Source organism: Rhinolophus hipposideros, assembly GCF_964194185.1.
Source record: "Rhinolophus hipposideros genome assembly, chromosome: 11".
Taxonomy (NCBI): Eukaryota; Metazoa; Chordata; class Mammalia; order Chiroptera; family Rhinolophidae; genus Rhinolophus; species Rhinolophus hipposideros.
In genome coordinates, this window is record NC_138057.1 from 80,477,850 (window position 1) to 80,505,064 (window position 27,215).

The following is a 27,215-nucleotide window of genomic DNA, read 5'->3' on the forward strand; positions in this document are numbered from 1 at the left end:
TTTGACACCATACTTGTGGCGGTTCAGTTAACGGCCGTGTCGATGGGGCGCTCAGAGTCGGAGGCAGCTGCCCTGGCGAGCTGAATGACGTCAGCCGGGACGTGCAGTAAGGGGTGGAGGCAGCACTCCCTAAAATGAAAAGGAAAAAGCGCACGGGCTGAGTGAGGGTTCTGCTGACTCCCATCACCAGTGTGGGCCTCTAGACCCATCAGTTCGATTCAGTTCGATTCAGTTCTCTGTACTGAAAAAACCCGAGGGGACTCCTGCCCCCCCTGAGGACAAAGTCACATTCACAAAGTTCTCTAGACAAAGCTCAGTCAGGTTTGCTGTCCAGTTAAGATTCAGGACCACTTGGATAGGAACACACTGGACGACAACTTCAGTGGGTGCTGCCTGCAGGGAAATCTGGACATTTCTCCGAATGCAGCTCTAAACTGTCCACACTGGCTCACACTGTGTGAGTTCTACAGCCCACAAGGCCTCACTGGACGTGTCTGAAAAACAGAAAGGTTCCCTCAGGAGGGGGAGCCCACAAGTCAAATCTTTCAATCCATTTTCTTTTTAATCACTGAAGGCCCATCCACCTGTGTTGGCATGAGATCAGGGAGGAGCCCAAGGGCATGGGACTAAATTCAACTTAAAGGAGGAATTCATCAGAAGCAAATGGAGGTAAATTCAAATTTTAAATATTTGGGAAACAGCTCCTAGGAGCTGAACCAAGTCTTATTCTAGGAAAAGAAAATAAAATCAACAAAAATAAACAATGCTTTCCAGAGACAAAGTGATAAAGCAGATAAGTACCAAAGTCAGTTTTTACCATAGCTATTCTGTGTGTCAACATAAGGGCTTGTGGTGACATCGGCTGAACGATGAGGAAAGCGGGCTGAGTTTTGGTGAGACACAGAATAGCCGTCTTCATAGGAGGCTTCTGTAGGGTCCAGAGAGATTTTGGCACACTCTATCACAACATCATGTGTTTCTAATTTCTTCCACCTGGAAAAGGCAACGAAAGTCAAGAAATGCACGTATGCCGTTGTAATCCATTTAATCAAACAGTCAAATACCTAAGTGTGCTAACTCAATGCCAGCGCTGACCTAAGGTTAGCACAGTTCAAGGCAGAAGCATGCTAGCCCTTATATTAATTAGTACTAATTAGTACTACCAAAGAAAGAAATTAGCTATTCAAGTCACAAACCTGTAACATTCCTATTTCAATTGGTTATAGGAAGTTATCAGAAACTAATCCGATAACTTCATCAACAAGAGACTAGGCCTAGCCCCAAAACAGAAAGGAACTATGCAGAGCAGTGAATCACCAGGGGGAAATCCCCCTTGAAATGAAGGTAATCAAAGAACAGGGAGACCCAGAAACTGCCAGGTTGCTGAGGCTGATTTAAGGTTTCCTACCAAAGCCTTGGGATTCTAACCCATCCCTAGACCACAAATATAGTGAGAAAGCCCACAATGACATGTAAGGAATTGTCTAAAAAGTCCTGTTATGGGATCCACAGCTCCACTTCGAAGAATTTAGCCTATGGAAACAGATGTACATTAAGACGTACAATGACCAGCACAGATTGTAACAGAAAAAGCAGCAGCATAAAACCCGAAGTCCAACCAAACAGCTACATTCTACGGAAGAAAAATTATTACACACCATGAAAAAGCATGCTTTCAGCAGATCAATGGCTGCCAAGAGTGAGGCGGGGGCCGGACAAAGGGCAAGGAAGACTTTCTGGGCAATGAAACATTCTTTTACCATGATGGTCAAAACTTAATAAAATTGATGAATTTTATTGTATCCAAAGTACCTCTTACTGAAGTTGGTTTTAAAAATCATGGTTTCAAAGATCAAATGACATAAAATGCTCAGGATATGATCCTACATGAATAAAGGATACAAAACTACTCAGAGATGTGTCCATAAATAGAGAGATGACCACACTAAGAATTCAAATGAAAAGACCTGAAGTTTTGGGTGATGGTTTCTTTTCCCTGACGCTTCAGTATTTGCCAAATGTTCTACAAAGTCCTAACAATTAACATAACATTTACCTGTTCCACTATCAACTTACTTTCTCTTAGACAATATAATTTTGGTAAGTGAGGACGTAGGTCACTTTCATACATCCTTTTCCCTCCTTCCCAATGCTCTCAAACATATCATTGTTTCATTCTTTTTCAAAATTGATTTTCAACAATTATTATGACTACATAAGTATTATTCAGGACTGAGCCAAAGTCATACTACCACAATACTTCCTTTCTTCTTGATTTAGTTTGTACTGGAGTATGAATTTTTCTGCTCCTTTTCCTCAGTCTTCTGCATATCCACTACCAATTCTTCTTAAACTTACTCTAACAGCTCTGAAATAATGCGTAATATAATCTTTACATAATGAAATGCAAATAGCCTACCGGGATTAATCACCCCCTCCCTAAAGAGTCTCCTGCTGGGGCTCTCTCACCCCCACTTCAGTCTGGACTGCTTGTTCTCAGCACTGCCACACAGTGTTATCCCAAGATTCCCCTGGACCATGATCCTAAGTCAGGTGCACTGTTTCCTGGACTGTGGGTCTTCCTTGATTTTACTCTCGTTTCAGTGAAACACACTTTCCAGTGCTTAGCTGAGAGAGTGTCTATGAGATAAATTTGAGTCCTTGCATATCTAAAAATGTCTCATACTTGATAGGCAATTTGGCTGGGTATAGAATTATAAGTTGAAAATCTCTCTCTCAGTTTTGAAGATGTTTCAGAAACTAACACCATTCTGATTTCTGATCCTTACTGTTTTGGTCTTTTCTCTCTCTAAAAGGTTTATCCCTAAATTTCAAATTTCACAGTATTGAGACTTAGCAGCATTCTTTTTCATTCTTTAAGCTGAGCACTAAGTAAGCCCCTTCAATCTGGAAAGTTATATCTTCCAATGATTGCATTATGTGTTTTCTTGTATTATTTGTACTTGTATTGGAAATTTTCTTCTATTATTTCTCTCACAATTTCTTCCCCCACCAAAGCTTTCTCCTCTTTTTTTAAAACTCTTTGTTATTGCATGTTGGGCTTCGTGCACTGATTATTTGAAATTTCTCATCCATCTTCCCATATTACTTATCTTGAGCCTTTGATTATGCTTTCTGAGACATTCTAGGTTTTATCTTCCAATTCTTTTACTGAAATGTTTTTTATGGATATGATTTTTTCATTTTTCACGAGTTCTTTCTTTAGTCTGACAGTCCCCTTCTGTGGTATCCTGACCTTCATATATATATGCACAAATACTTCATCTCTGTAGCTACTACAGACATTTTCTTCTGCTCTCTGTATTATCAGTTTCTAGCTCCCTTTTCTTTACATTGCTCTCTTATCTTTTGTGTTAGAGCTTTCTTCAAAAGCCAGATAACCTCTGCCAATCAAAGTGAGTGAAGTTCTGGAGGTTGTCCTACGAGGCTTCTAAGTTAATCGAGTAGACTGAACATATACATCCAATTGTACAACCTCCCACTAAAAAAACCCAACTACAACATTCTTAAAGATATGAGAGTTTGCATCCATGAAACAGAAACTGGCTATTATAAAAAAAAAAGGAACATTCAGAGAACTAAAGAGCTCTTAGGTATTGAAAACAATGTGGTAGAAATAAAACTATAATAGAAAGATTAAAAGCTAAAGACGAGAACATCTTCAGGAAATAGAAAAGAGCAGAGAGAAAAAAAACAGGAGAACAAAGAAAAGCAGAGAACCACTCCAAGAGGTCCTAATTTGAAAACTAGGAGTTCTAGAAAAAAGACAGAGACAATGGAAAAAAGGAAAGTTAGCACAAGTCCTTCAAAATGGAATGATTCCATGAGCAGAAGAACCTGTATTCCCAAATAAGGCCCCAGAGGGGCAACTCCTGGACCACACTTTCAATCTCCCATGAGATTCTCTACAATGCTGTGTCACTACAGTTTCCATACCTCCGAGGGTCCAGTTCATGGTCCTTGGATCCAGTCACTAATTCCGGATGAATTCGCACATGCTCCATCATTGGCTAGAAGAGTTTATACAAATTATAAAAGGCTGAATTTCTGTGGTATCTCCATACAACGGAATTACTATCTGACAATAAAAAGGATGAAGTACTCATACGAGCTATAACATGGATGGACCCTGAAACACTGTTAAATGAAAGAAGCCAGTCACAAAGAGCATACATTATGATTCCATTTATGTGAAATCTTCTCGATAGGCAAGTCTACAAAGGCAGAAAGTGGATTAGTGATTGCCTAGGGCTGGGGAACAGGGGGGCATGGGTCGGTGCGGGAGGCAGCAGAACTTCTTTTCAAAATTCCTGGCTACCATTTAATACAAAAGTCATAAATGCAGCCTGTCTACACAGTATCAAATAAATGAGTGGTTCTCGCTTACCTTGACCACTTCCTCAAAAGTCTCCAAGTTCTCCTTCATACTGTAGTGAGACCGCAGAAAGGAGACAAAGTTGCAAGGGTACATTCCATAGAGGCGATGAAAGAGAGCATACACACTGGCGTGGAGATGGACAAGGTAGATTTCTGTCACGTGGCCTAAAAAAGAAAACCATGTAGAGGAGACTCTTGGCTGGACACGAGATGGGTGTGTGCAGAAGAGACATGAAGCCGAGGCTACCAGCCTGACTTTGGGCTTACATACATTCCCAGCTTGCTCCAAAGATAGCAAGAATGGTTTTCTAAAGCGCAGGTGCGGACACACCAGTCCCCTACTGAAACCCACCAGTGGCTCCCTCCGACCTTCAGACGAACTCCAATCTACTCCGAATGACCCACGAGGCTCTGACTGATCAAACCTCTGCCCTGCTGTGCAGTCAGCCCTTAAAAAGGACCCCAGACGGTCTCACAATACTGAACTGCCTGTACCATGAGGGTCACTCGCTTTCCCCGACATTGGTAATTACACTTCTCCATTACCCTATGGGCATCTGGCTCCTGAAAACGGCACTGTCGTACCCAGCTCTGTCCTCCTAGTGCCTGGCACTGAGCTTGGTGCACAACAGGCATTCAAATATTTGGGGAACGAATGAATGCATGCGAACCTTTGAAAACCACTATGTAGTTGTAGCTGTGCAGATTTGTAATTAGAGTGAAAAAAACGCTTCTCCTGAAATTAGCTTCAAGAGCTAAAAGTGGGCGAAAGAAAACTGAGTTAATCTCTACTTCCCTCGACCCCCACGTGCACAGTATACAGAAAGCTCCTCGTACAATGGGCGGACCACCCCTTCGCCACAACAAGAGCCCACTGAATAAGCCAGTGTCACATGAGCCTGTGCTGTACTTCATCCTGCATTGGAAGCCACAGGGCTCGCACACGCCATCCTCTCATGCTGGGATCATCACAAGATCCCGAATGTCACATGCACCTAGCTTCTGAATCGTTCCGATAGACCTGTGCTACCTGCCGAGACGGACAAACATCCCACTGCCCTGGAAACGAGAACGCTAATTAGCACATCCTGCGTTTTCCTTCCTCCTCCTCGTCGTCCATATGCACTGAATGGCTTTCTGAGAACCAGAAGTGTACGTTCTGCCCCGCCAGACCAGCGGGTCCACAAGCTCACGCTTAGACTGCTACAGCACAGACTGAAGTTATCTCTCGCTTTACTGAAAATCAGGGAGTTCTACATCCTACCTGAGAACGAATCCTTTAAGCCCACAGGACCCGAAGGTATCTCAATAGTCATGCTGCCCATTTGTGACTCCGAAGGACGCACCCCAGGTATTTCCTCACCTGGCTAGTGACAACCACCCATCTCAGCTGTCAAATCCAACCCATCCTTCGCTTCTAGCTCACGACCTGTTTGTCAGTAATGGAAGCATTCACCTGGTGGAGTGCGACAGGCACACAGCAGAGCTTTACCTGGTTTCTTGAGGCACCACGACGAAAGACGGCCAAAAATGTCAAAGAAGTCGTGAAGGTGCTGCTTCCCTGACTGTGGGATCATTGGCAGCATAGTTATCAGCACTAAGACGCCCGTAGTGAGGACGATGACATCAGTGTCCATCTGCAGAAGAAACACGTGTCAGGCGCGGCACTGGGGTCAGCGTGACGGCACACGGAGGGTCTAGATACCAAGGGGATCACCAGTGAGAGGTCTGTCCAGACGCCCTTCCCTGCCCATAAATCCCTCAGGGATTTGGAGGGACAACACTGAAACAGGCTCAGCAGAAAAACTATTGAGGACCAGCCTCACAGTGAGTCTGCGAGGACCGCTCCGTGCCCCTGGATAACGTCGTCTGGGAGAGGCACTTAAACTTGGCTTGGTGACGCCCACGTCCCAAAGCCTGAGAATGTTGTATTGACCGCACGTGGAGGAAGGACGAGAAGGCACTTTTTAACAGAACAAAGGAATGCTGCTGCTTTTGTTCATTCAACCAAATCCTAAAATAGTTACCTTTTCAAAGTCAATTTTAAATAACACTACACACTGACAAGTAATGCCACTACTCTTCAAAGGATTGCAACTTAAGAAGAAATTAGTGCAGCACTAACAAGTCTACTTCATGGCTCACCTTTGAGGCAGTATTTAGAAATCAGCAAGTAAAAGAAGGTACGGTGACCTCTGACCATGGCTACAGTAGAAATATCAAGTCTTATAACCTTATGCTAATTAAAGACACTTAATACCCAATGGATAATGAATCAACTAGACAAGCTACAGCAGCTCACCTGACCCATAATTAAATCATGAATGTTTGCCAAGTAACCGGAATTCAGATTTAAGAAACAAGATAGTAATCAAAAGACTTCCACAGACGCTAAGACATTCATTATTCCTATTGAAAAAGGAATCTAGGCGTCTGGAAATCAAGTTTTAAATATGTTTACTTTTTACATCAAGCACCGTATCTTTTATTATGGCAGATATCTAGTAAGAACATAAAATATTGGTAGGAGAATCAAGAATACATGAGTTCCAGTAAAAAGGACTAACCCTAATTTTATAACATTCTAGCCGAAGGCTTGGGTAACAGTCCACAAGTGATTTTCAAGGCTTGTCCTTTGGGAAAAGATAAGTAGTTTTGCAATCTGAACTAAGTGGTGTGACTCCAAATTGAATTACATTCTCATCAAGCCATTCACTTAAAAATTAAGTTGTTAAAATTGTTTCTGTTTTTTAACATTACATGCAGATTATATAACCCCCTACCACTGTGACTCCTTGGAACCCACCTCTAGGGATAATAAAACAGTTACGCTTTTGGCAAAGACAAAAATCAATTTGCACAGTGCTGTATCAGATGAACCCAAAGGTACTGCCATCCGGGAACAAACACTACTGGACATTTTCATGTCTCGGTGAGGTACAGGCAGTTAATATTAACCACATTTTCTCATTTTATAGATAGGAAACAAGTTCAGAAACTAAAACAGATTAAGCAAATAGCCCTGAGTATTTCAGGAAGTCACTGTCAAACGAAAATCTTAAAGTTCTATTTAGGCTTTGCCTCCCAATGTAGAAAAATGCGCTCAGGTTAGTGCAGGAAAGTAGAATGCAACTCTGTAGGCACCTTCATTAGAGCTGCAACCAGACATGCTCCTAAATGGTTAAGAGCTGTTAGCTCTTTTTCTGTTAGCTAAGAAGAAACTTAGAAATGGGGCTTCCCCCAAGACAAACCAGCATATTTTTTACTGAGGGAAGGCAAGACGATGATGAAATCGGAGAGGGCTGGGACAACGAAATATTGAACCAATCTGACTGAAATGGTATCGTTTGTGCTTGGACAAAAGATACCCGACAGTCACAGTGACGCACTGGGAATGTGCCCAGTAAATCCCAACTCTGGTGTTGAGTGAGAAAAGCCAAATGCCTAGGAGTTTGCCAACTCGTAAAGTTAAAACCCAGCTTGCTTGCTTTAAACTACTCGACATTTCAGAAACGATATTCACGGTCATTTCGTTGGAATCCTTATAACATCGTACCTTGAGACATTTTAGTAAAGAAGGCAAAAGAGGTGCTTGAGAGAGCTTATGCTTCCAAGATGGCTGCAGCCTTATGACGTGCCCCAGCAGGGAGAGGGTGGATAACCGAGAGGAGGCTTTGCCCACGTACTCATTCATTTTGTCCAAGAGGTGCTAAAAATGTGAAAGAACAAGGAAATATGTCTCAATAAAGCTGGGGATGGGGGTCACGAGAACCCAGGGAAATCCTCCTATGAAAATATGAGGTTCACACAAATAACCAGCAGTGAGGTACTCCATCCAGTCCCACAAGTCTTCCCTCTGATGTGAAGTTAAAGGTCATGCAGGTAAAGAGGTCAAAGTCAAGGTTTTATAAACCACGTGGGAAAACAGCAGTGTTGCATTTGGCCTGAGAGGGCAGCCAGTTCGCAATTCCTGAGAAAGGATCCCCTTACACCCGCCCGCCTGTAGGAGGACACCCGCTCTGAAGTCCCAGCAGGCCCCTGGGACCCCATAACCACTGGGCTCCAGCCTGTGTGGTGGGCGGAAGCTGTGAGGGGATCCCGCTGGAAGCAGCGACTGACTGCCCACATGATTGGCCCCAAATATAAATCAGGTAGGAGCAGAAGTTAAAACTCAACCCAGAGTAAAAATCAAACAGGATGTCCCGTAAGAGGCAGCCAATGGCAAGGCCTTCAAATCGGAGTCACGTCACTGGCACATGAACTCCAGACCCCCCCAGTCTGCCACTACAGCGCCTTGTTGGCTATTTACCCCCAACAGAAATAAGAGCAAAAACAAACCAGAAGGAACCATCCAAGGGCCTTGTGCTGGGCAACGGAACTGGTCAAGTAGCCCCACTGGTTACCTGCACTTACACACTTTCCCATATTGATTAAAAGTTTATGGCTTCAAAGAAAGGTGCCTCATGGATCCAGTTGTCATTGCACAGTTATAGTATTGGGATTACAGGATTGCTTTACACAGCAAGAGCTTCAAAAGCCTCTGAAATGTTTTATTTTGTAAACTTTTCAGGAAACAGGTCCTGCAAATTGTTGTTACATGTGGTTATAACAACATCCTCTACGGCACACGCAGGTGGCAGGAGTAAGCTCTGGGCAGACTGGACCGTGGGTTTGCACAGACGCTGCCACACTCCTTGTGGAAACGGTGTTGAATGCCTTACTAGTAATGCCTTACTAGTACCTGCCAGCAGTTACCTTATCGTGTGGCTCTTGCAAGGTAGTCAGGATCTGCAATACCGGTTGAGAATTGGTTTCCAGGTAATAATCCACCAAGGTGTTTACAAGCATCGGACCACGGTCTAAATAAAGAATAAAGAAAAGGGCAGTCGATAACAGTTACTTCCTTTAATATTCTAAACTTCCCGCAAATAGTTCCCTGTCACAAAATCCAGAATGTGTTTCTTTAGATGCTACCCAAAGTTTTATGAAGCATTACGTTTCTGCCTCCTTACACTAATTTAGGTTTAACAATAGGATAATACCAAGTTGCTTTGCCTAAATATCCATAAAAGCACATGAAACACTATCTTTTTTATTTACAAAAATAATTTGTGCCCATTGTTAACAATTCAGACTATAAGAAAACACATAAAAGTGAAACTCCCCTTACCACCTGCCTCCCAAGCCACTCTGCAGAAGACACCCTTGAGTTTGGACGTGTCCTTTCAAATCTTTTCCTGCTGCATAATCTCACGCGCACATACTTGCACGGACAGTCCCACGTCCATACGCCCATAGCCTGCATGTGCGTTTTCCCCTTAACAAGATGCTGCAGACACCTTCCCATGGCAGCACCTTCGACCTTCCTGACCTCTTCTTCTCACATAATTTGACCATCCATCTACTGAAGGACAGTTGGCTTTTTCTAATTTTTCACTGTACTTCATTTAAGGCTACAATGAAATACAGATTCTTAGGAGTGGGCCAGATGGTACATGCTTTTGAATTGATGAAAGATACTCCCAAAAGGTTAAACAATACATTCTCCTGCTAACAACATCCATTTCTATGCTCAATATCTGATGTTTTTACCAACCTGGTAAGCAAAAAAGGGTACTATTTAAATTTGTATTCCTCTGATTAAAGAAAGATTAAGCATTTTTCACATTAAAAATCACATATTTGATTTACAGTAAAATGCCATATCTGGGATTTGCTTTAAGACATTGGGTGGGAGAGTCCAGAAGGTAAGAACAAAGAATGGCAGAAAAGTTGGCACTGGGTTTGTGGGGTTAGTATTCTTATGTCTATATTTGGGTATTTGAATATTTCCACAATTTAAAGCTAAAACCACATAGAGAGTGAATCCAGCAGTGTGTTGTCTTTACTGGTGGTTTTAAAGACTCCTTAGAACAGGGGTGTCCAAACTGCAGCCCGCGGGCCAACTGCGGCCCGCAATCCATTGTTAATTGGCCCGCAGCAAATTCCAAAAATATGTTTAGTTTACTTAAATAAACCAGGTGAGGCAATACGTACTTCACCTCGAGTGAGTGGCCCGGCTGTGTGTGTAGTTTACCACATATGGCCCTTGGTAAAAACCGTTGAAAACAGTTTGGCCACCCCTGCCTTAGAAGATGAAAACCAGAATTCATCGGCAGCATCCTAGTCTCCTCCAGGCCAATGTCCTCTGATTAGCAGACAAGCTGGAGACAATATGGTCTTGCTCACCGGAAGTGAGGTTCTCTTTAAATACAGCTGTGACGTCATCACGCACACTCAGCACGGAGGAGTCCAGCATGGAGAGCAGCTCCCCGATGTTTGCTTGTTGGGCCATTATCTTACACGGATGTGCTGTGCCGGGTCCAGGACGTTCGTTAAAGATTCTGAAGGCTCTTCATTGGTGCCACTACCAGACTGAGGAAAAGGAACAGGACAGTGTAACAAAACGGTCCCATTTTCCCCTACAAAAAACTACCTGCAGGACAATCCAGAGCACGCGTTCAGTGCCGTGAAAAGTTTGTCCAGAACTCTGCTGATAAAGGCAGCTAGGGTGTAAGAGTAATTCTATCTTTGACAAATTTCTGAAGAGGCGTTCTATGGAATGGAACCATCAGAGAGAAACCTACAAAACTGCCACAAGTCAGAAGCGATCTTCACAGCAACTTAACACAAGGACCAAAGCCAAGTTTCATTCCTACTTCTGATTCCACCTTGGGCTTTGGCTAAGATTATGTGTATGTTTCAAATCACGGATCTAAAAAGTAGACGAACTCTTTTCAGAAAAAGGACTAAGAGCATCCTATTTTCTTCTTGACAACCGCGTCGGTGTCTGCAAGTTAGTATAGCTGCTGGGATCACAAGTCCCCAAGGTCGATACCCAGTTTGAACCCGGGGTCATTTCTCCATTTTTAGCGTCTACCCCTCCTCCTAGGCCGTGGGTTACTGACAGCAGCAGGAGCGCCAGGGAGGACCTTCACCTTCCAAACTCAGTTCTGTATGGCGGTGGAGCAGCCATAAGGAAGTATCTTCACATACGGAGCACACCTCACCCCCGTGTGGCTATGCATACCTACACTTATGCATTTCTCCTCCGAGCGTGGCTACACAGCCGACACTTAGGCATTTCTCCCTGCTTTGGGCTCGAGAGCTCTATTTTCAAAAACAAGTAGTAACAACTACGGTTTATTAGACAGGCACTGCACACCTGTCACAAAGCCATTGAATATACTTCTTATACTAGTACCGTGGAATTGGTTTTTTGGTCCCGATTTTATAGGGATAGAAACAATGACCCCAAGCCAGTGGCCATTGGCTTGGGGTCACAAAGCTAGCAAGAGGCAAAGCCAGGGGAGAACTGAAATCTGAGCCCAGATTTGCTTCAGTGCAAAGCCCCAAGCCCTTAAATGTGACATTAAGCTAGCTTGTGGCTTTGACCCTCTTAACAACTCTGTGAGGTGAGTAGATATTATCCTTATTTTACAAGTGAGAACATGGACGCTCCAAAACAGTAAATAATTTTACCAAGGTCACGTAGTAAAGCAGAACATAGGCGGCCCAGCTCCCAGGCTAATGAATGCACAGGTCATTTGCAACCGTATTAAAATATATTCTCATTTCCTATTTGCTTTCCTTTGAGTAAGCTAAATTAGCAGTTCTCAAGCAACAGGGTCTACCAAAACCAGGTGGGACGCTCGTCAGAAATGCAATTTCCTGGGCCCATTCCAGAACTGAATTTGGGGCTCAGGAATTGGTCTTTTAATCAGCACTCCAGGTAATTCTTACACGGGTGATACATAAGCCCTGTTTGAGAAAACACTATGCTAAAGAGTCAAGCTACTCCTGCAAAGATGCCGAATTTAAAGTAGCAATGACCCCAAAAACTGGCAAGTATTAACTTACTACTGTCTCTGCTCTTACTTAATTATAACCTGGCGATATTCACTGCTTTGGCTCTTGGTGAATCAAAAGTTCATTAGCCAGAAAAATCAATTAAAATGTCTAAAGGCATTTTTCATAGCAAATCATGATGTAAGAATTCTTGTTGCTGGGTCACCCCTATAAATACAAACCTTATAGGCAAAGAGCTCAGAAATGTGAGGCTTCAACTGGTAAGATTTTTATCAGAAAAGAGTTCAAAACTGGAAAGAGAAACAAATTTCACCTTGTTGTGAGTTGGATTAAATTAAATTGATAAGTGAAGCTAACACCAATCTGTCAGGGTTTAGTCTTCTTTGAGAGGATTAAATGAGATAATATATGTCACAGACTTAGCACAATACCTGGCACAATACTCACTGAGCAGCACCTGTATACTATCAGAAAGAATTCAAATAAAAAACTTTGGGATACCACTTTCAAGATGACATTTTAATAGCACATTTACTTTCCTAGCCCCACGTTCATTTCTACTCCAGATAAATCTCAAAATGATTCTCAAATGTTCCCAAAACACTGCTACTTACCTAGTATGAGCCTGGTGAGACTCTGCGTTTCTCTTTCGTGTATTCAGAAGACAAGCGTGTCAGAGCTGTTCCTCCAAATGCAGGCAGCCCAGAGCTCAGAGTGACATGAGCTCATTTCTAAACAAAGATGGCGCCCATCCAGTCAACTTGGCGATAGTTAGGGCTGACCGGCTTGGACTATCTAGGTTGTTTTCAGTTTGTACATATAATTTAGGTGTAAAAGTCTAGTTTCTGAAGCCTACTCTTTCCAAATACTTTATAGAAGAAAAAATAAGGTTTTATCTAAAACACACTAGAATATTTTTGGCAACAAGCTTTTCTCTGTGATTCTAAAATTCTGCCTTTAACCACATTTTCGAATCCCCAGAAAAACATATAAATCTTGGGCTTTGTGTAATATTCTTCGTTTCAGTGACCCAAGTTCAAGGATTTCTGATATTCGAAAAGCCCTCACAAGAGTTAAATCATAAGCTTTTGGAATCAGTGACTGGAATATCTGTTTTTATACTCATTCAAATGTTTCTTGAGGGCCCAACTGCAGGGTGCTACGCAGAGAAGACGGACTTAGAGAGTGCAATGAAGAATTATATGTGCACGAGTAGGAAATCGCCATGGTTCAGCGCGTGCACAAAGGAGGGAAGGGAGCAGCTCACACTGGACGTGGTGGGTGAGACGCACATGTTAGACACACTTTACAGCCTACAAAAGATTGGCTAGAAGAAGTCACTTAAAGGTGAGCACCACAGGCACGTGAAACATCTGCTTAGAGCCGTGAAAGTCTCTCTTCCATTTTGGAAACAACCAAGTGTAGAAAACAGAGGAGACAGAAGCAGCCAAAAGTCAGTATCTGGGTTAATGCAGTTCTGCATCTACAAGCCAAAGCAACATTCCATCTACTTTAATATTATCTTCAGCGGCCGCAGGCCACAGCACAGCGCTATAGACGATGCTATTTATACTAAGGAGCCGTGACTTTCAACACCCACCAAACCCTGTCACTCTGCCAGTCTTCTGGGTCTCAGTAAAAGGCACGACCGTCAGTCTACAGCAAACATCTAGGCGACACCTTTGACTCTTCAATCACTCCTCCCCTCACATCTCATCCGTCAGCAACCCACTGACTTCGCTACCCCTTCTGTTGTCGGCCACGTCCAAGCCCCCATGGTGTCCCCTTGGAGACAAGGCGGTGGCCGCCTCCCTCACTTGTATTCCCGATCCCCTACCATTCATGTGCCACCAAACAACCACAAGAGACGCTGAAATATGGAAATCAGAATCCATCACTCCATCTAAAACCCTTCAGTGGCTTCGCAGGGAGCTAATAAGAACTAAACTCACAAGTGGCCGCTAAGGCTCCACGTTGATTCGGCCATTTACGAACGCCCACACACCGTCCCTTCTCCACTCTTCCTCTTCATCTCCCTGCTCTAGTCTCAGCCTTCTCAAACCCGGGACAGCAGGTTCTTGCTCGATGGCTTTGTATTTACTGTTCCCTCCATCCCTGGAATGCTCTGAATAATCACTTTCAAATAAGAGTAAAACATTCTAGAAGTACCATCCAAGTTTTGTGTTTTATAAGTGGAAATTCTGTCAGTTTAAGTATAAATGTTTACTCATAAAAATAGAAGCTTCAGTTCATGATGTGATTTTTATACTTAAAAACAATTATGAACTTCCAGGGTCGGCTGGGTGGCTCAGGTGGATGGAGCACCGTGCTCTAACTCCAGGGTCGCCGGTTCGATTCCCACATGGGCCAGTGAGCTGCACCCTCTACAGCTAAGACTGTGAACAATAGCTCTCCCTGGAGCTGGGCTGCCGTGAGCAACCAGAGGTTGGCGTGAGCTGCCATGAGCTGCCGTGGGCTGCTGAGGGCTGCAGCGGGCTGCTGTGAGCAGTCACAACTGACTGCCTCAGCGGGGGGGAGCGCAAGGCTCGTAATACCAGCATGGGCCAGGGCGCTGGGTCCTACAACTAGACTGAGAAACAACGGCTTGAACCGGAGTGGGCGGGGAAGAGAGGGAGGAGGATGTTCCTATATCATCTTTCCTTAACGCCAAATAGTAGTATTCCATGATGGATCTTGAGAGTATGATGCTAAGTGAAATAAATCAGACAGAAAAAGCAGAGAACCCTATGATTTCACTGATATGTGGTATATAAACCAAAAACAACAAAAGAAGAAGACAAACAAATGAGAAACAAAATCTCATAGACACACACAATAGTTTAGTGGTTACCAGAGGGTAAGGGGTGGGGGGTGGGTGATGAGGGTAAGGGGGATCAAATATATGGTGATGGAAGGAGAACTGACTCTGGGTGGTGAACACACAGTGGGATTTATAGATGATGTAATACAGAATTGTACACCTGAAATCTATGTAATTTCATTAACAATTGTCACCCCAATAAATAAATTTAAAAAAAAAAGAGAGGGAGGCGGAAAGAGGGAGGAAAAAAAATTACGAACTTCCAAATAGTTAAATATGTTAACTAATAACATAAATATTAAAAGGGTAGCTTAGCTAGATACTTTTATAAATAATAGTAATTACTCTGAGTCAAATATTTACCAAATTTTAATACCTGGCTAAATGACATAAATCAAATTATATTTTCATTTTAACTTCCATAGGATTGTTTTGTAGCATTGATTACAAAATAACCTTAAGAACTGCATTTAATTTGTAGTCTTTCAAGAAAAGGTCACATTGGGGAATAATTCACATCTTGTAAGGATAAATTAAAAACAAAATGCCTACCTGTCATCTCAATTTTAAGACACAAAAAAAATTCAAAATCACACTCAACAATATCCATGACAGTCTTCAAGCCAAACATAAAAAAAAATAGAAAAATAGACTATGAGGAAAAGAATGTTAAGAAAAAAATAAAATACTCAAAAACACACTTTGTAATCAAATTTCACACTTTATAAAAACGCTTTATAGAGAAAATTTCTTGGAGTTTTGCACCTATGAAGGCTAAAAATTTCAACGAAAAGCTTGTCAAAATGACCGCCAATGATTTCTAGTAGCTGGAAATGAAGGATCCTTGAAGCTTGCCCGAGCTATGAATCCCAGAAAACAACCTACGAGAACCTCTCCTGAATTTTGGACCTGCTTTGTCCAAAAAGATCAGTGATGGGACCACATGTGGCAACTAAAGATGGCTGTTTATTCGGTGACACACACACGACCCCAGTGGCCGCAGGAGCAATCCAGCAGCTGGCAGTGCCGGCAAAGTATTGGCCGTATTGAAATTAAAATTTCAATTAAAATTTCAAACTTTAAAAATCTGGCTACTAAAATGTGATACAACTGTAGTAATAAAAAATGTTTCATAAAATTTGAGATTTAGGTTGTGTGATACTCAGCCTGGGCCTGAAGGACATGAACAGCTGACCATTTGACACTGGGTTCAAATTCTTATTCAGTGGCTCTCTGCAAAAGGGACCGTGTTAAGTACACACACAAAATTCAAAAATTTAAAGTCAAACTTAGAAAGCCTCCCCTACTTGTGAGAGAACCATGTTTCCACTTCCTTATTAGACGGTCTACCATCTATATATATTAAGTCCTTGTTTGTGAACAGACATTGGTCTTTAAGGCAAAAATCCCTCCTTATTTCACAGTTCCTATGCGGTAAGGTGAGGCAGTGACGGAATCCAGTAAATGGCAAGCAGTGAGCCATTAATGAAGCCCACTGGCTGTCTGTGTATAAGGAGCAGAGCCAAGCCCTTCCCTCCTGCCTTCCCATGGACACACCACGCGGCTGCACGGGGCATTCCTGCTGTAAACTCAAAATCACAGCTCCGCGCTCAGTCAGACCACCAGGACTAAACCCATCTCCACGGAAATGCCAGCGCCTCAGCGTTTATGAAGGATAAATTCGGGGACTCAGGATCCTCCAATTCCAGAAATGATTACAGCATATAATTCAGCGCAGAAAACTACCTCAGACAATCAACAGAGAAAGCCCTGTGAAGATGTAGAGGCTAAGTCACTAGCTCCGGGGCTCTCAGCCCAGGATGTACCTCAGCCACCTGGACAGTTTACATAATCCCAACGCCCAGGCCCCACTGAAAAGCAGGGCACGGGGCAGGGGCCACAGAGCGCAACTGGTTTACACTAAAGTTACGTTTACAGACCCAAGTGCATTTCCAAGACAGGCTGGGTTGAGAATGTCTGCACTAGTTAAATGACCTGCTCCAACACACAGGCTTCAACTTCAGTTAGTGATGAAAACGAAACGTTGCTGCTAGACAGAACTATCTGAGTCAGGGGTCCACCAAGCACCAGCCTCATGACCTTAGGGAAAGTACGGAACATCTCAGAGCCCGAGTCTGCGCCTGTAAAACGGGGATACACCAAACGCGTGGTTCTGAAGAAGAAAATAAGTAACACATACAATGCATCTGATAGTGCCTGGCACTGAATAAGCAATTCATCAATCACCAGGAGTTTGACCAGTTCCTTCATGCCACAGAAGGTCCAGCTCCTGGCGAGCAGCTAAAAGCATCGACGTCAAATCCTGAATGCAGAGGAATATGGGTGCACAACCACAGACAAGACGGCCAATTCCCTTCCGTCCTCCCCCACCCAGAGGACTGAGCCGATGCCTTACCTGTCCTGGGGACACTCGGTAATTCAGTTTCCAGTGCTGTCAACCTGGTGTCTTTCATGGTCACTGAAGGGAAGAAAACACACATGTAAACATGTATTCATCCTACAGCGAAGTGAAGCCAGACACAGGAGACGGAGTTCAGGGTTCGCTGGTTCAACCTCCTTCCTGCTCTGTCCCTTACAGGTGGCCACCTGGGTCCCACTGGAATGAACACTTACAATCATTGGGTGCACGTGCCTCTCCCTGTCTACGTGTCTGAATAGCCGGGTGCTGGAAAATTCTTCATATTGTGCTGAACTTGGAATCTCTGCCTTTTGTTAACTGCCCGTTTATTAGAGCTAGAAACAAACGGGCAGTAAATGGTCAGGACCAGGCCCTAGAACCAGAGGGTTCCGAGTTGAAATCCAAGCTCTGCCACTTATTAGCTGGGTAACTTTGGGCTATTTACTTTAAGTCTCTAATGTCTACCCTTAAGTTACCTCATGTGTCAAGCAAGGAGAGCCATGGCCTCTTCCTCATAAGGCTGTGTGGGGGTTACAGGAGAGGGTGCGTGCCATAGCCTGGGGCACAGCGTGTGGCAGAGTCCTTCCCCAGGAGCCCCGTGAGGCGCGCCCAAGAGCAGGAGCAGGGCCAGGCACCACGCACTGAGTGGGCCTGCATGGCCTCATCGGCTGCCCCAGTCCCTTACCTCCACCGGCCTCTCAGCCAAGTCACCTTGTCCCCACTGCAGGATCATGTCCCTGCTGTCCCTGTGCCTGCGACTCTACCCGTGCCCCTCCCGCGATTGGTCTTCACCTTAATCTCTCAGCTTAAACGTTCCCCTCATCAGAGAAGCAAGCCTTAGTTTATACCCTCTTAGCAGCCTCTACTTCTGTGTCTCTTACCACAACCCAATCAATTAAGTGTAATTAGTTACTGAATGTGTCTCCCTCACTAGAACAGAAGTTACAGCCAGGGAGGGAAAGGAGCTATTCCGTCTCTAGCAGCTACCAGTGTCTGGTACAGCAGGTCCTGTCGTCATTTCGTTCAGCACCCCCTCGTGGTAACGTTGATGAGATGCCGTAGGCACCTATTGACAATGCTAAGTGAGGATTTACTGCAGTCGGTGACTGAATGACGAGGAGTTACCGTATTTCTTAAATGGATGTACAAGGGCAACTTCTGCCCTCAAAACAGCACAACCTTCATCTACTTCTACATGACAAGCATAAACAGCTATCATCTCTCTACTTTCTTCCTCCTTCTGTCCAAATGATCTCATATCAAATATCTATGTTAAATATGAATATGTATAAATACGTACATTCTGGGTTGCTTTTACAATGTGAGCCCTTCAAAATCTATTGGGGTACAGGCTGATCACGAGACTGTAAACTCCACGAGGACAGAGAGCCCTGGCCCATCAATGGGCACCCAGGGCCGATTTCAGCTCTGGCACCCAAGAGGCAAATACACCCTGTTTAGATGGGCAAAGGTTTCATCAGCTTCTCTGGTAGCCATTCCAGGGTTGAGTATGAAAGCTGAGCCTCATGTACCGTGTTTCTCCGAAAACAAGACCTAATCATCTCTAATGAGACAGACAATCAGCTCTAATGAGTCTTTTGGAGCAAAGATTAATATAAGACCCCGTCTTATAGTAAAATAGACTGGGTCTTATATAAGACCGGGTATAATATAATGTAATATAATATAATACCCAGTCTTATATTAACTTTTGCTCCAAAAGACGCCTCAGAGCTGACTGTCCGGCGAGGTCTTCTTTTTGGGGAAACGCGGTACATACACCCAATTCCACAGAGCACAGAAAAGCTTGGAAACAAGCCCTTGAACATGCTGGTCAAAGTCGAACTGGTGGGTTGAGCCACTCCCTGACAGTTGCGACCTCCTGCTCCAGATGTCAAGGGTATTATATCAATGGTCCTCAGTGGCACATGCAAACGTGTGTGCAGTGCCGCTAGGCGGGCTGGCCTTTCAGAAGGCCCACCAAACCATTCAGACAGGGCCTCGGTCACTAAGCCAAGCAGAGCTGGAATTAAAACATGGGAGCCTCGGGGCGGCCGGATGGCTCAGTTGGTTAGAGCGCGAGCTCTGAATGACAGGGTTGCCGGTTCGATTCCCACATGGGCCAGTGAGCTGCGACCTCCACAACTAGACTGAAGACAACGAGCTGCCGCTGAGCTTCTGAAGGGGCGGCCCAGTGGCTCGGTTAGAGCGCGAGCTGTCAACAAGGCTGCAGGTTCAATTCCCGCATGGGATGGTGGGCTGCGCCCCCTGCAACTAAAGATTGAAAACGGCAACTGGCCCTGGAGCTGAGCTGCGCCCTCCACAACTAGATTGAAGGACGACTTGGGGCTGATGGGTCCTGAAGAAACACACAGTTCCCCAATATTCCCCAATAAAAATTTTTTTTAAAAATTTTTAAAAAAACAAAAACACACAGAAATCTCTCATCTTCAGAATCTTACAATCAGCTGTTAGTCCAATGAGTCATGTAGACTTCCTCTTGCAATTAATCCCAGTTGGATCTTTTACCTGAACAGGAATATCTAAAGCAAGGGTAAAATTAGAATATATCCAAGATGAGATCTCATCCCGCCCAGGCAAGATCACTGTCCTAGATAAAGGCCCTGGCACAGGAAATCAGCATGGCTTTTGTCCAATGCTCAGCAGTAAGGCTTCTGAGCGTCTTTAGCGCTACACTAAAAAATGGTAATGCTAATAAATCCGCATCACTGTCATGTGGCCATGTCAAAGGCTACCTGCCATCACTTAATGATTTGTAAATGTTTATGTTTATTCACTTATTAATTTATATTTAAATCCTGCCCTATGGAAGTACCACTGGGTGCAATCATTCTGGTTGCAAAGTGAAATGTGACCTGCGAATTTCCTGTTCAGCAGTGACAAATGGAGAAGACCCTTCTCAAAGATGTATGTGCCCCTCAAGGGTATGGATGGAAATGCTGGTCAGAGCATAACAGGGTCAATCCATGTTCTCAGATTCAAAAGCCAAATAAAAAACAAATGCTCCCAAATCTAGATTTTTCCTCTGTGATAGTTTCAAGTTGTGCTCTCACCTAAATGCAACATTGTAATTGCACTTCCACAAGCAATGTTTTTGAATAAAAATAAAAGGTAGGTTTGAGGGAGAAGATGAGGGGGCTCGGTGCTTTAGTATTTTTAGATCAAACAAAAGGAACATGGGTCAGTTTGTTATCACAGTTCACCTTAGTTAATTTTACTCTGTAGGTGTTGACAGATGGGCGGCTCATACACCTGGGATTACACATAAACCCCAGCACAACAGCCACGTAGAGCTGACGTCAGCAGGGCCCACACACATTTTTTCACTTATCTCTGCCCTCGGCAAGATGCATTACGAGCTGTCGGAGGGCTACAAACTACGCACATCTTTCTGAACACGAGGGGCGGGTACCTAAAATGCCTTTAGAAAGTCTTTTACCTGAAAATATCAGGTGACTATTCAGACTTTTGGAAAGCCAGTGTTGTGTGTGGCCGTGCACGTCCTAGGAGCCCCAAAACTTCAAATCACAGAACACATTACTGCAAATCGTATCGCCTAAGGTCACTGTGCACACACTGGTCTACAGTGAAAACCACAACGGCGGGTGTAAAATGAAGGCAGATACCACTTCACTATAACTTGTGTTCTATATTCAGGTTTTTATCTAAAAAAATTCAAAGACAATTCAGACACGGACTCAGGCATAGATGGACTATTTCATTCTGTAAAGCACAACTATTACACTGCTATGTTAATAATACAGATAACATATGTTAGTAACACAAGTAATAATGTTATGTTAATAAGACGCTGTTATACATACTATTATGTTCGCCTCTGAGGTGATTTCCTAGAATAAGTCTATCAAGTGAACAAAGTTGCCTTCAGCACAAATGCATACAAAAAGGGTAAGATGGTCCTAGCTCCAATTCATTCTTCCTACCAATGAGTAGAAGGAAAGAGAAAGGGGTAGGACATACTATTTAGCATGTGAGTAAAACAGCTGATGGCAAAACCTGCCCAAATGTGGTCATGTGGGACTGAAACGGGCTCAGCAGTTGTGGTCCCTCTCAAGGTCATATAAGCCGGGACAGGAGAGCTCCCGATTCTCCATTCAGAATTCTGCCGTTAGTGACCCCCGATGGACAATTTGCTGAAGCTTATATCCCATTTCAAAGGTGAATCCTTTAGTCACTTGCCTGAGGAGAGAGAGCTTGATTTTGGTAAGGTACACCACTTCTATAAGTAATGTTTCTTACCTTCCGACTTCCTATTAGCATAACCAAAATTACGTACCAAGAAAATAGAGGCGAGACAGATACCACGTATGTTTCAAAAAGTCACTATACAAAGCTTCCCTTAAAAGGAATCTGAGCAAACTGTAAGATTTCTTTAGGTTTCAAGTTCATAGAACTAAAACAGAACTATCCATGGAATGAAGGCACAGGGTTTGATGGTCTAGGACAGGGATTCTCAGACGTGGGGCTCACACCAGCAACTTCAGCATTACCGGGGATTCGTTAGAAATACAAATTCTTGGGCCTTGCCCCGGACCTCTGAATCAGAAACTTTGGGAGTGGGGTCCTCTAGCTGATTCTGATGCCCACTAAAGGTTAAGACCACTGGTCAAGGAAGAAAAATGAAGCCAAGAAACATTAAATAAATATATGTATTATATATAGGCTTTGAGGTTCAAAGGGGAAAAAAACAGTGCATGAATCTTGGGGAAAATCCCAATGAAATTCTTCCAGGTGCTGAAGATACCAGCACAGACTGAATGCCAAGCCTGACAAGCATTTAGCAAGTTCTATACTGAGTTCTCCATTTCTGATTTTTTTTTCTTTAAAACGTGGCACCTAAAGTTGAATTCCCAGCGAAGTGGAAAGAATCTTTCAATGTAAAAGTTGAACGAAGTGATTTATAATACAAACATAGGCTCATCTTTTAAAAACTTGGGCCTTTCCTACCTACTGGTTAAAAAAAGAAAAAGAGCGTTTTTCATAAAGCCCGAGTCCATTTTTAAGAACATTAACCTATCTAGAATGATCAGTTGGGCTCAAGCGATCCATGACATTCCTGAAGTCATACCCAAAATTTCGTATCCGTATGAACTTTTTTGGTGGTGATGAGATAGGAAGGGATATTGGTCCAGTTTCCCATGGATTTTCAGAAGGGAAACGAGCCCCCCCCCCCCAAAAAAAAAAGTTAAGAACCATGGATCAATGAGTTAGTTTATGAGATAGCAACTCAAGGCAGCTTAACACAGTGAAATACTAAATTTGGGGGCTCTGGAGTCAACCAATGGGGTTCAAATTCCAGATCAGCGACTGAATGAGTGACTTGAGGCCTCAGTTTCCTGACCTCCTTACCCTGTCTCTTAAGGTTGTGGGAAGAGTTAATAGGCTCATGTGTAAAATATTTAGCACAACATTTGGCTCTTAAGTACTCAATAAATACAAACTTTATTATAACAATATTACTACTCAACAAAATGTATGAATGGGTACCTCCAGCTCAGCAGTCTATCCATTCCGGCAACTTGCATTTGAAACATTGACAAAACATTCTATAACTTAGAATGGATACACTTTATGTTTGTTCCTGTGCTGTGTGAACTACTGAAGCAGCACAGGTCTTGACCGCAGGCAGTAAGGTCACTCACTACACATATTCTTCTCACTGTGGCTGCCATCACCAATAGATGGGCAACCTTGTCCCTCGTGACTCAAATACTTCGTGGCCTCTGCTGCCGTTATCCTTACAAAGCGACCTGTGAGTTCTAGGCCAGTCCCTATCATGCCTTGTTTTGTATCAAAGCTTGGTTTTTAAGGCACTTTACTCATTAGATGACTATCTGAATTCATTCAACCTGAAAAAGTATTCTGTTACTTTTAGCTACTTCCCTGTATAGAACAAAAGTTAGCACTGCACAAGAGAAGGGACAAGAAAAATTAGCAAGGTCCTGAGAATGAATGGATATATATATACACGGATATTGATAAAATATAGCAATATTTTTTATTCTCCCCCTAAAAAGACATTAGACATTAAATTACTAATTTCTAGTAATTATAGGCTTAAAAAAGTAAATCAGAAAAAGAATAATCTCAAATTACTGACGGTAGACCTCTTTCAGACCAATTTAAATAGAAGAAAATGGGTATTTCATGCAAACTAAATTATATTAAACACGAGGGAAAAACTCAGTGTTTGCATATATATAAAACGTGTACGTGTATGTATACACACGTACAAATACACACACATATTTAAGCAAAACACTACAGGTTCGAATGCTACTGAGTATACTTTCTTTCATGATTGTAGCTACTAAAATGACAGACGAAACTAATACAAATAAAACTAATCTTTCAAAGAGAGATTTATAATGAGGAACTCACAGGAAATTACTTTTGAAAAATAATGTGATATAAAGCAAAAGATCAACAGTTCAGGTTGAGAGTCACCAGTTTGCTAAGTTATTATAAAGCCATTAACACTTTGATTCCATCAATTTAATCAGAATGTTTAACAGAAGCCCCAGGAGGACTTTAAATCACAGAAATTTAGACTTAGAAATACTCTAATTTACAACCACATGAAGAACCTGAGGCTCAGAGAACTTAAATGACTTCTTCAAAGTTGAAAGCTATTTGACTTTTAGAAAAGCTTGCAATGATTGATAATATTGCTGTATTTGGCTCATCTGCATCTGAGAACATCCAATCAATTCCAGGAGAAGCTAATTTTAGTCCACTACTGGTCCTGGTACCCAGAAAAAAACATACGTGTATCCTAACAAACTCTGAAAGAAGACAGAGCTATAAGATCAAGTCGGCTGTAATTCAGAGTCCAAAATTCACCCACCACTATACACATCAGAGGTTAGAAGCTATTTTAAGAAATGCTTCTGCAATAAATTATAAATTAGAAGAAAAAAGCCAAATTGAAACTTTAAGCCACTGGTCCACAACCTCTGGTGCATATCCAAATCACGTCTGACTTCTTCCAAAATATATACCCAAGGTGTCTGCAAAGACCAAAAATGCACGTCTACCTACTATGGGGTCTGCCGGAGGTTCCGAGATCGCTTCTTTCGGTAATTTCATTATCCTGCAAACACCACATAGACAGGTATGTATTTGATTTGTCCTACTAAGACTGTTCAGTTTCATCTCACAAATGAAACCAGGCATGCACAGAAGAAGGGATCATATTACACCACAACAGGAGTGGTTTCAGAGGTCTTTGGCTGAACCGGGAGGGAGAGTACAACTGAGTCACACAGGACTGGAGATACTCCAATTTCAAGGAAAACAAGTAAGAAGGCATGTAGCCACCTCGGAATCTGTCTAACGAGGAATTTAGGGACATACCAAGTTTGTATAACACCAGGAAATGCATGGAAAGCAAAGAAAGCACCAGGAAGCAAAGAAAGCTTTCATCATCCACCCTTCCAGGCATGTGAGGTAAGAGTGTTTTGGATAAGATACTAACTTTAGTAAGAGGATATTTTCCATTTACATCTTCTACAAGTATCTCTTAAGTTTATACCAGGTGCTTAAAAGAAGGTTCTGCAGCTCCCCAGGGCGGCAGAGAGGACCGGTTCAGTGTTTCTGAGGAGCCTTCTTTGCGTGGCGCGTGACTGTGGGAGGTCCATCTGCCTGCACTAAAGCCGTTGTCACATTTGCATACTCCAGGTTTACTCAGGGATGTTGAACTTAAAAATCACAGGTGGCTGCCCCGTAAATCGAGGGCTCCCAGAAGATCCGCTTCTACAATGCTTCTTGAAACGTACAGCTCCACTTTGCCGGCCTGTGTGAATTCAGATGAGTCCAGGTTGATGCCAACATTATAAATCAAAGTATCTCAGAGGAGAATTCTTCTGTGTTAGTACTTTTACAGCTTACTCCACGTAAAGCGAAGTGCTGCTACATTTCGGCGAAAAATCCAGCGAGGGTTTCAGCAGGACTTCTTTCCGCAGTGAACTTGTCCGTTTTCTAACGCGTCAAATACTTTCCAGCCTGACGTAGACGAACGTGTTCATACGCACAACAGCACCGTGCACACAAAAGCTCAGACACGTAAGCAAGTTGACCATCTTTTCAACGCCCAGCGCGCGCGCACGGACCTGTGCACACACCTGGGTCCACCGGTCCTTCCTAATCGCTCGCTTAGAAGGACAGGCCAGCCTGGACCCAACGGCAGGTGCACACGAGGGCCGCGGGAGTACGGACCACGCAGGCCCACGGCCCGGGAGGGGTGCGACCCCGGTGCCAGCCCGGGCTCTAGTGCTGGGGGCGGAGTCAGCCGGGGCACGTGACCTGTGCACACACCTGGGTCCACGGGTCCTTCCTAATCGCTCGCTTAGAAGGACAGGCCAGCCTGGACCCAACGGCAGGTGCACACGAGGGCCGCGGGAGTACGGACCACGCAGGCCCACCGCCCGGGAGTGGGGCGACCCCGGTGCCAGCCCGGGCTCTAGTGCTGGGGGCGGAGTCAGCGGGGGCACGTGACCTGCCGTCCCCGGGCCTCGAGTCCCCCATCTGGGAAATGGAGGGATCGGTGGCCGCGTTCCCTCGGTCCCGAGGACCAAGGCGGCGGTGGCGGCAGAGCTCCTCCGCAGTGGGTGCTCCACACACACACACAGGCGCTGTTGGTCTTTACCCCCAACACGCGCGACACCGCAAGGCGGGCGGCCCGGGACCCACGCGGGGCCGCGCGCAGCCCCCCCCGTGCCCGAATGAATGAACGCGCCCAGGACGGGCTCGGCGCGGCGCCGGCGCTCGGACCCCCCCGCGGGCCGCGGGGACCGTCCTTCGCCGTCCGTGACGCGCCCCCCGGCACAGGCGGACCCAGGCGCTCGGGTCACGCACGTTCCCGCGGACACGCCGAGTCCGCGCCACTCCCGGATGCCCACGGGCTGCCTCCATTCATTCGCCCCCGCGCGACCCGCTCCCCGAGCCCGGGACGAGCCCACCGCTCGGCCGACCCCGACCCCGCGCCGCGGGGGAGTCCCCTGCCCTCCGCGGGAACCGGCCACCCCCGGGGGGCGGCTGGCCGCGGGGCTCAGCTCCCCTGCCCCCGGCGCCGCGGCCCGAGCGCAGCCGTCCGCCCTCCGCCGCCGACCGGGCCGCGGTGACAGCCCGGGGCGCCTCCCCCGCGGGGACGCGGAGCTGTGCCGGGCCCGGCGGAGACGGCGCGTCGCCAGAGGGAGGGGCAGCTTGCCGAAGCCCCCTCCCGGGGACCCTCCCCAGCAAGCGAGCCCCTCGCCGCGGCCCCCCAGGGCCTCCCCGCCTGGGGTCACGGCGCCGGGGCTGCGCCGAGAGGCCCCGGTGAGAAGGGGGGCGCGACACCCCCAGACTCACCCCGCGTCGCGTCCCCCGCGGCTGTTTACCTCACAGCCCCTCCGGCCTCCAGGGCGCCGCCATCTTGGACGCGCAGCGCCTCCCCCGTCGTGAAACGTCCACGGCCGCCGCGGCCTCCGCCACGAAAAAGAGTCCCCGGCGGGGTCTGGCCGCCCTCTCGAACCCAGGGACAGATGACTGCGGGGGGCAGGCCCGTGGGACGGAAGACGCCATTCCGTTCATCACTGCTGCCGCGAACTGGTCCAGGAGAAAAACCAACAAGGAGAGTTGATGAGGTGGGGGGGCGGGGACGGGCGGAAGGATCCCGAAAGCCGGCGGCCGAGCGATCTTGTGACTCCG

General features: G+C 45.0%; 1 protein-coding gene across 6 annotated transcripts in view; it reads right to left on the reverse strand.

Annotated features, from left to right (window-relative positions):
* Positions 1-26,986, reverse strand: part of TSC1 (TSC complex subunit 1) — a 43,677-nt gene extending 16,691 nt beyond the window's left edge. For 2 of the 6 annotated variants that reach the window (XM_081065538.1, XM_081065534.1), the window contains exons 1-10: positions 26,877-26,986; positions 17,484-17,546; positions 10,627-10,812; positions 9,154-9,257; positions 7,955-8,107; positions 5,891-6,035; positions 4,409-4,563; positions 3,958-4,031; positions 818-993; positions 14-129 (exon numbers count right to left, since the gene is read on the reverse strand). In XM_081065538.1, the coding sequence (XP_080921664.1) occupies positions 14-129; positions 818-993; positions 3,958-4,031; positions 4,409-4,563; positions 5,891-6,035; positions 7,955-8,107; positions 9,154-9,257; positions 10,627-10,732 (1,029 nt within the window). In that variant the 5' untranslated portion in view covers positions 10,733-10,812; positions 17,484-17,546; positions 26,877-26,986. Of the gene's footprint in view, positions 1-13; positions 130-817; positions 994-3,957; positions 4,032-4,408; positions 4,564-5,890; positions 6,036-7,954; positions 8,108-9,153; positions 9,258-10,626; positions 10,813-17,483; positions 17,547-24,565; positions 24,587-25,005; positions 25,026-26,876 lie in introns of those variants that run through there. The other 4 variants (XM_081065539.1, XM_081065535.1, XM_081065537.1 and 1 more) reach the window with 3 other exon arrangements.
* Positions 26,987-27,215: the final 229 nt, after the last annotated feature.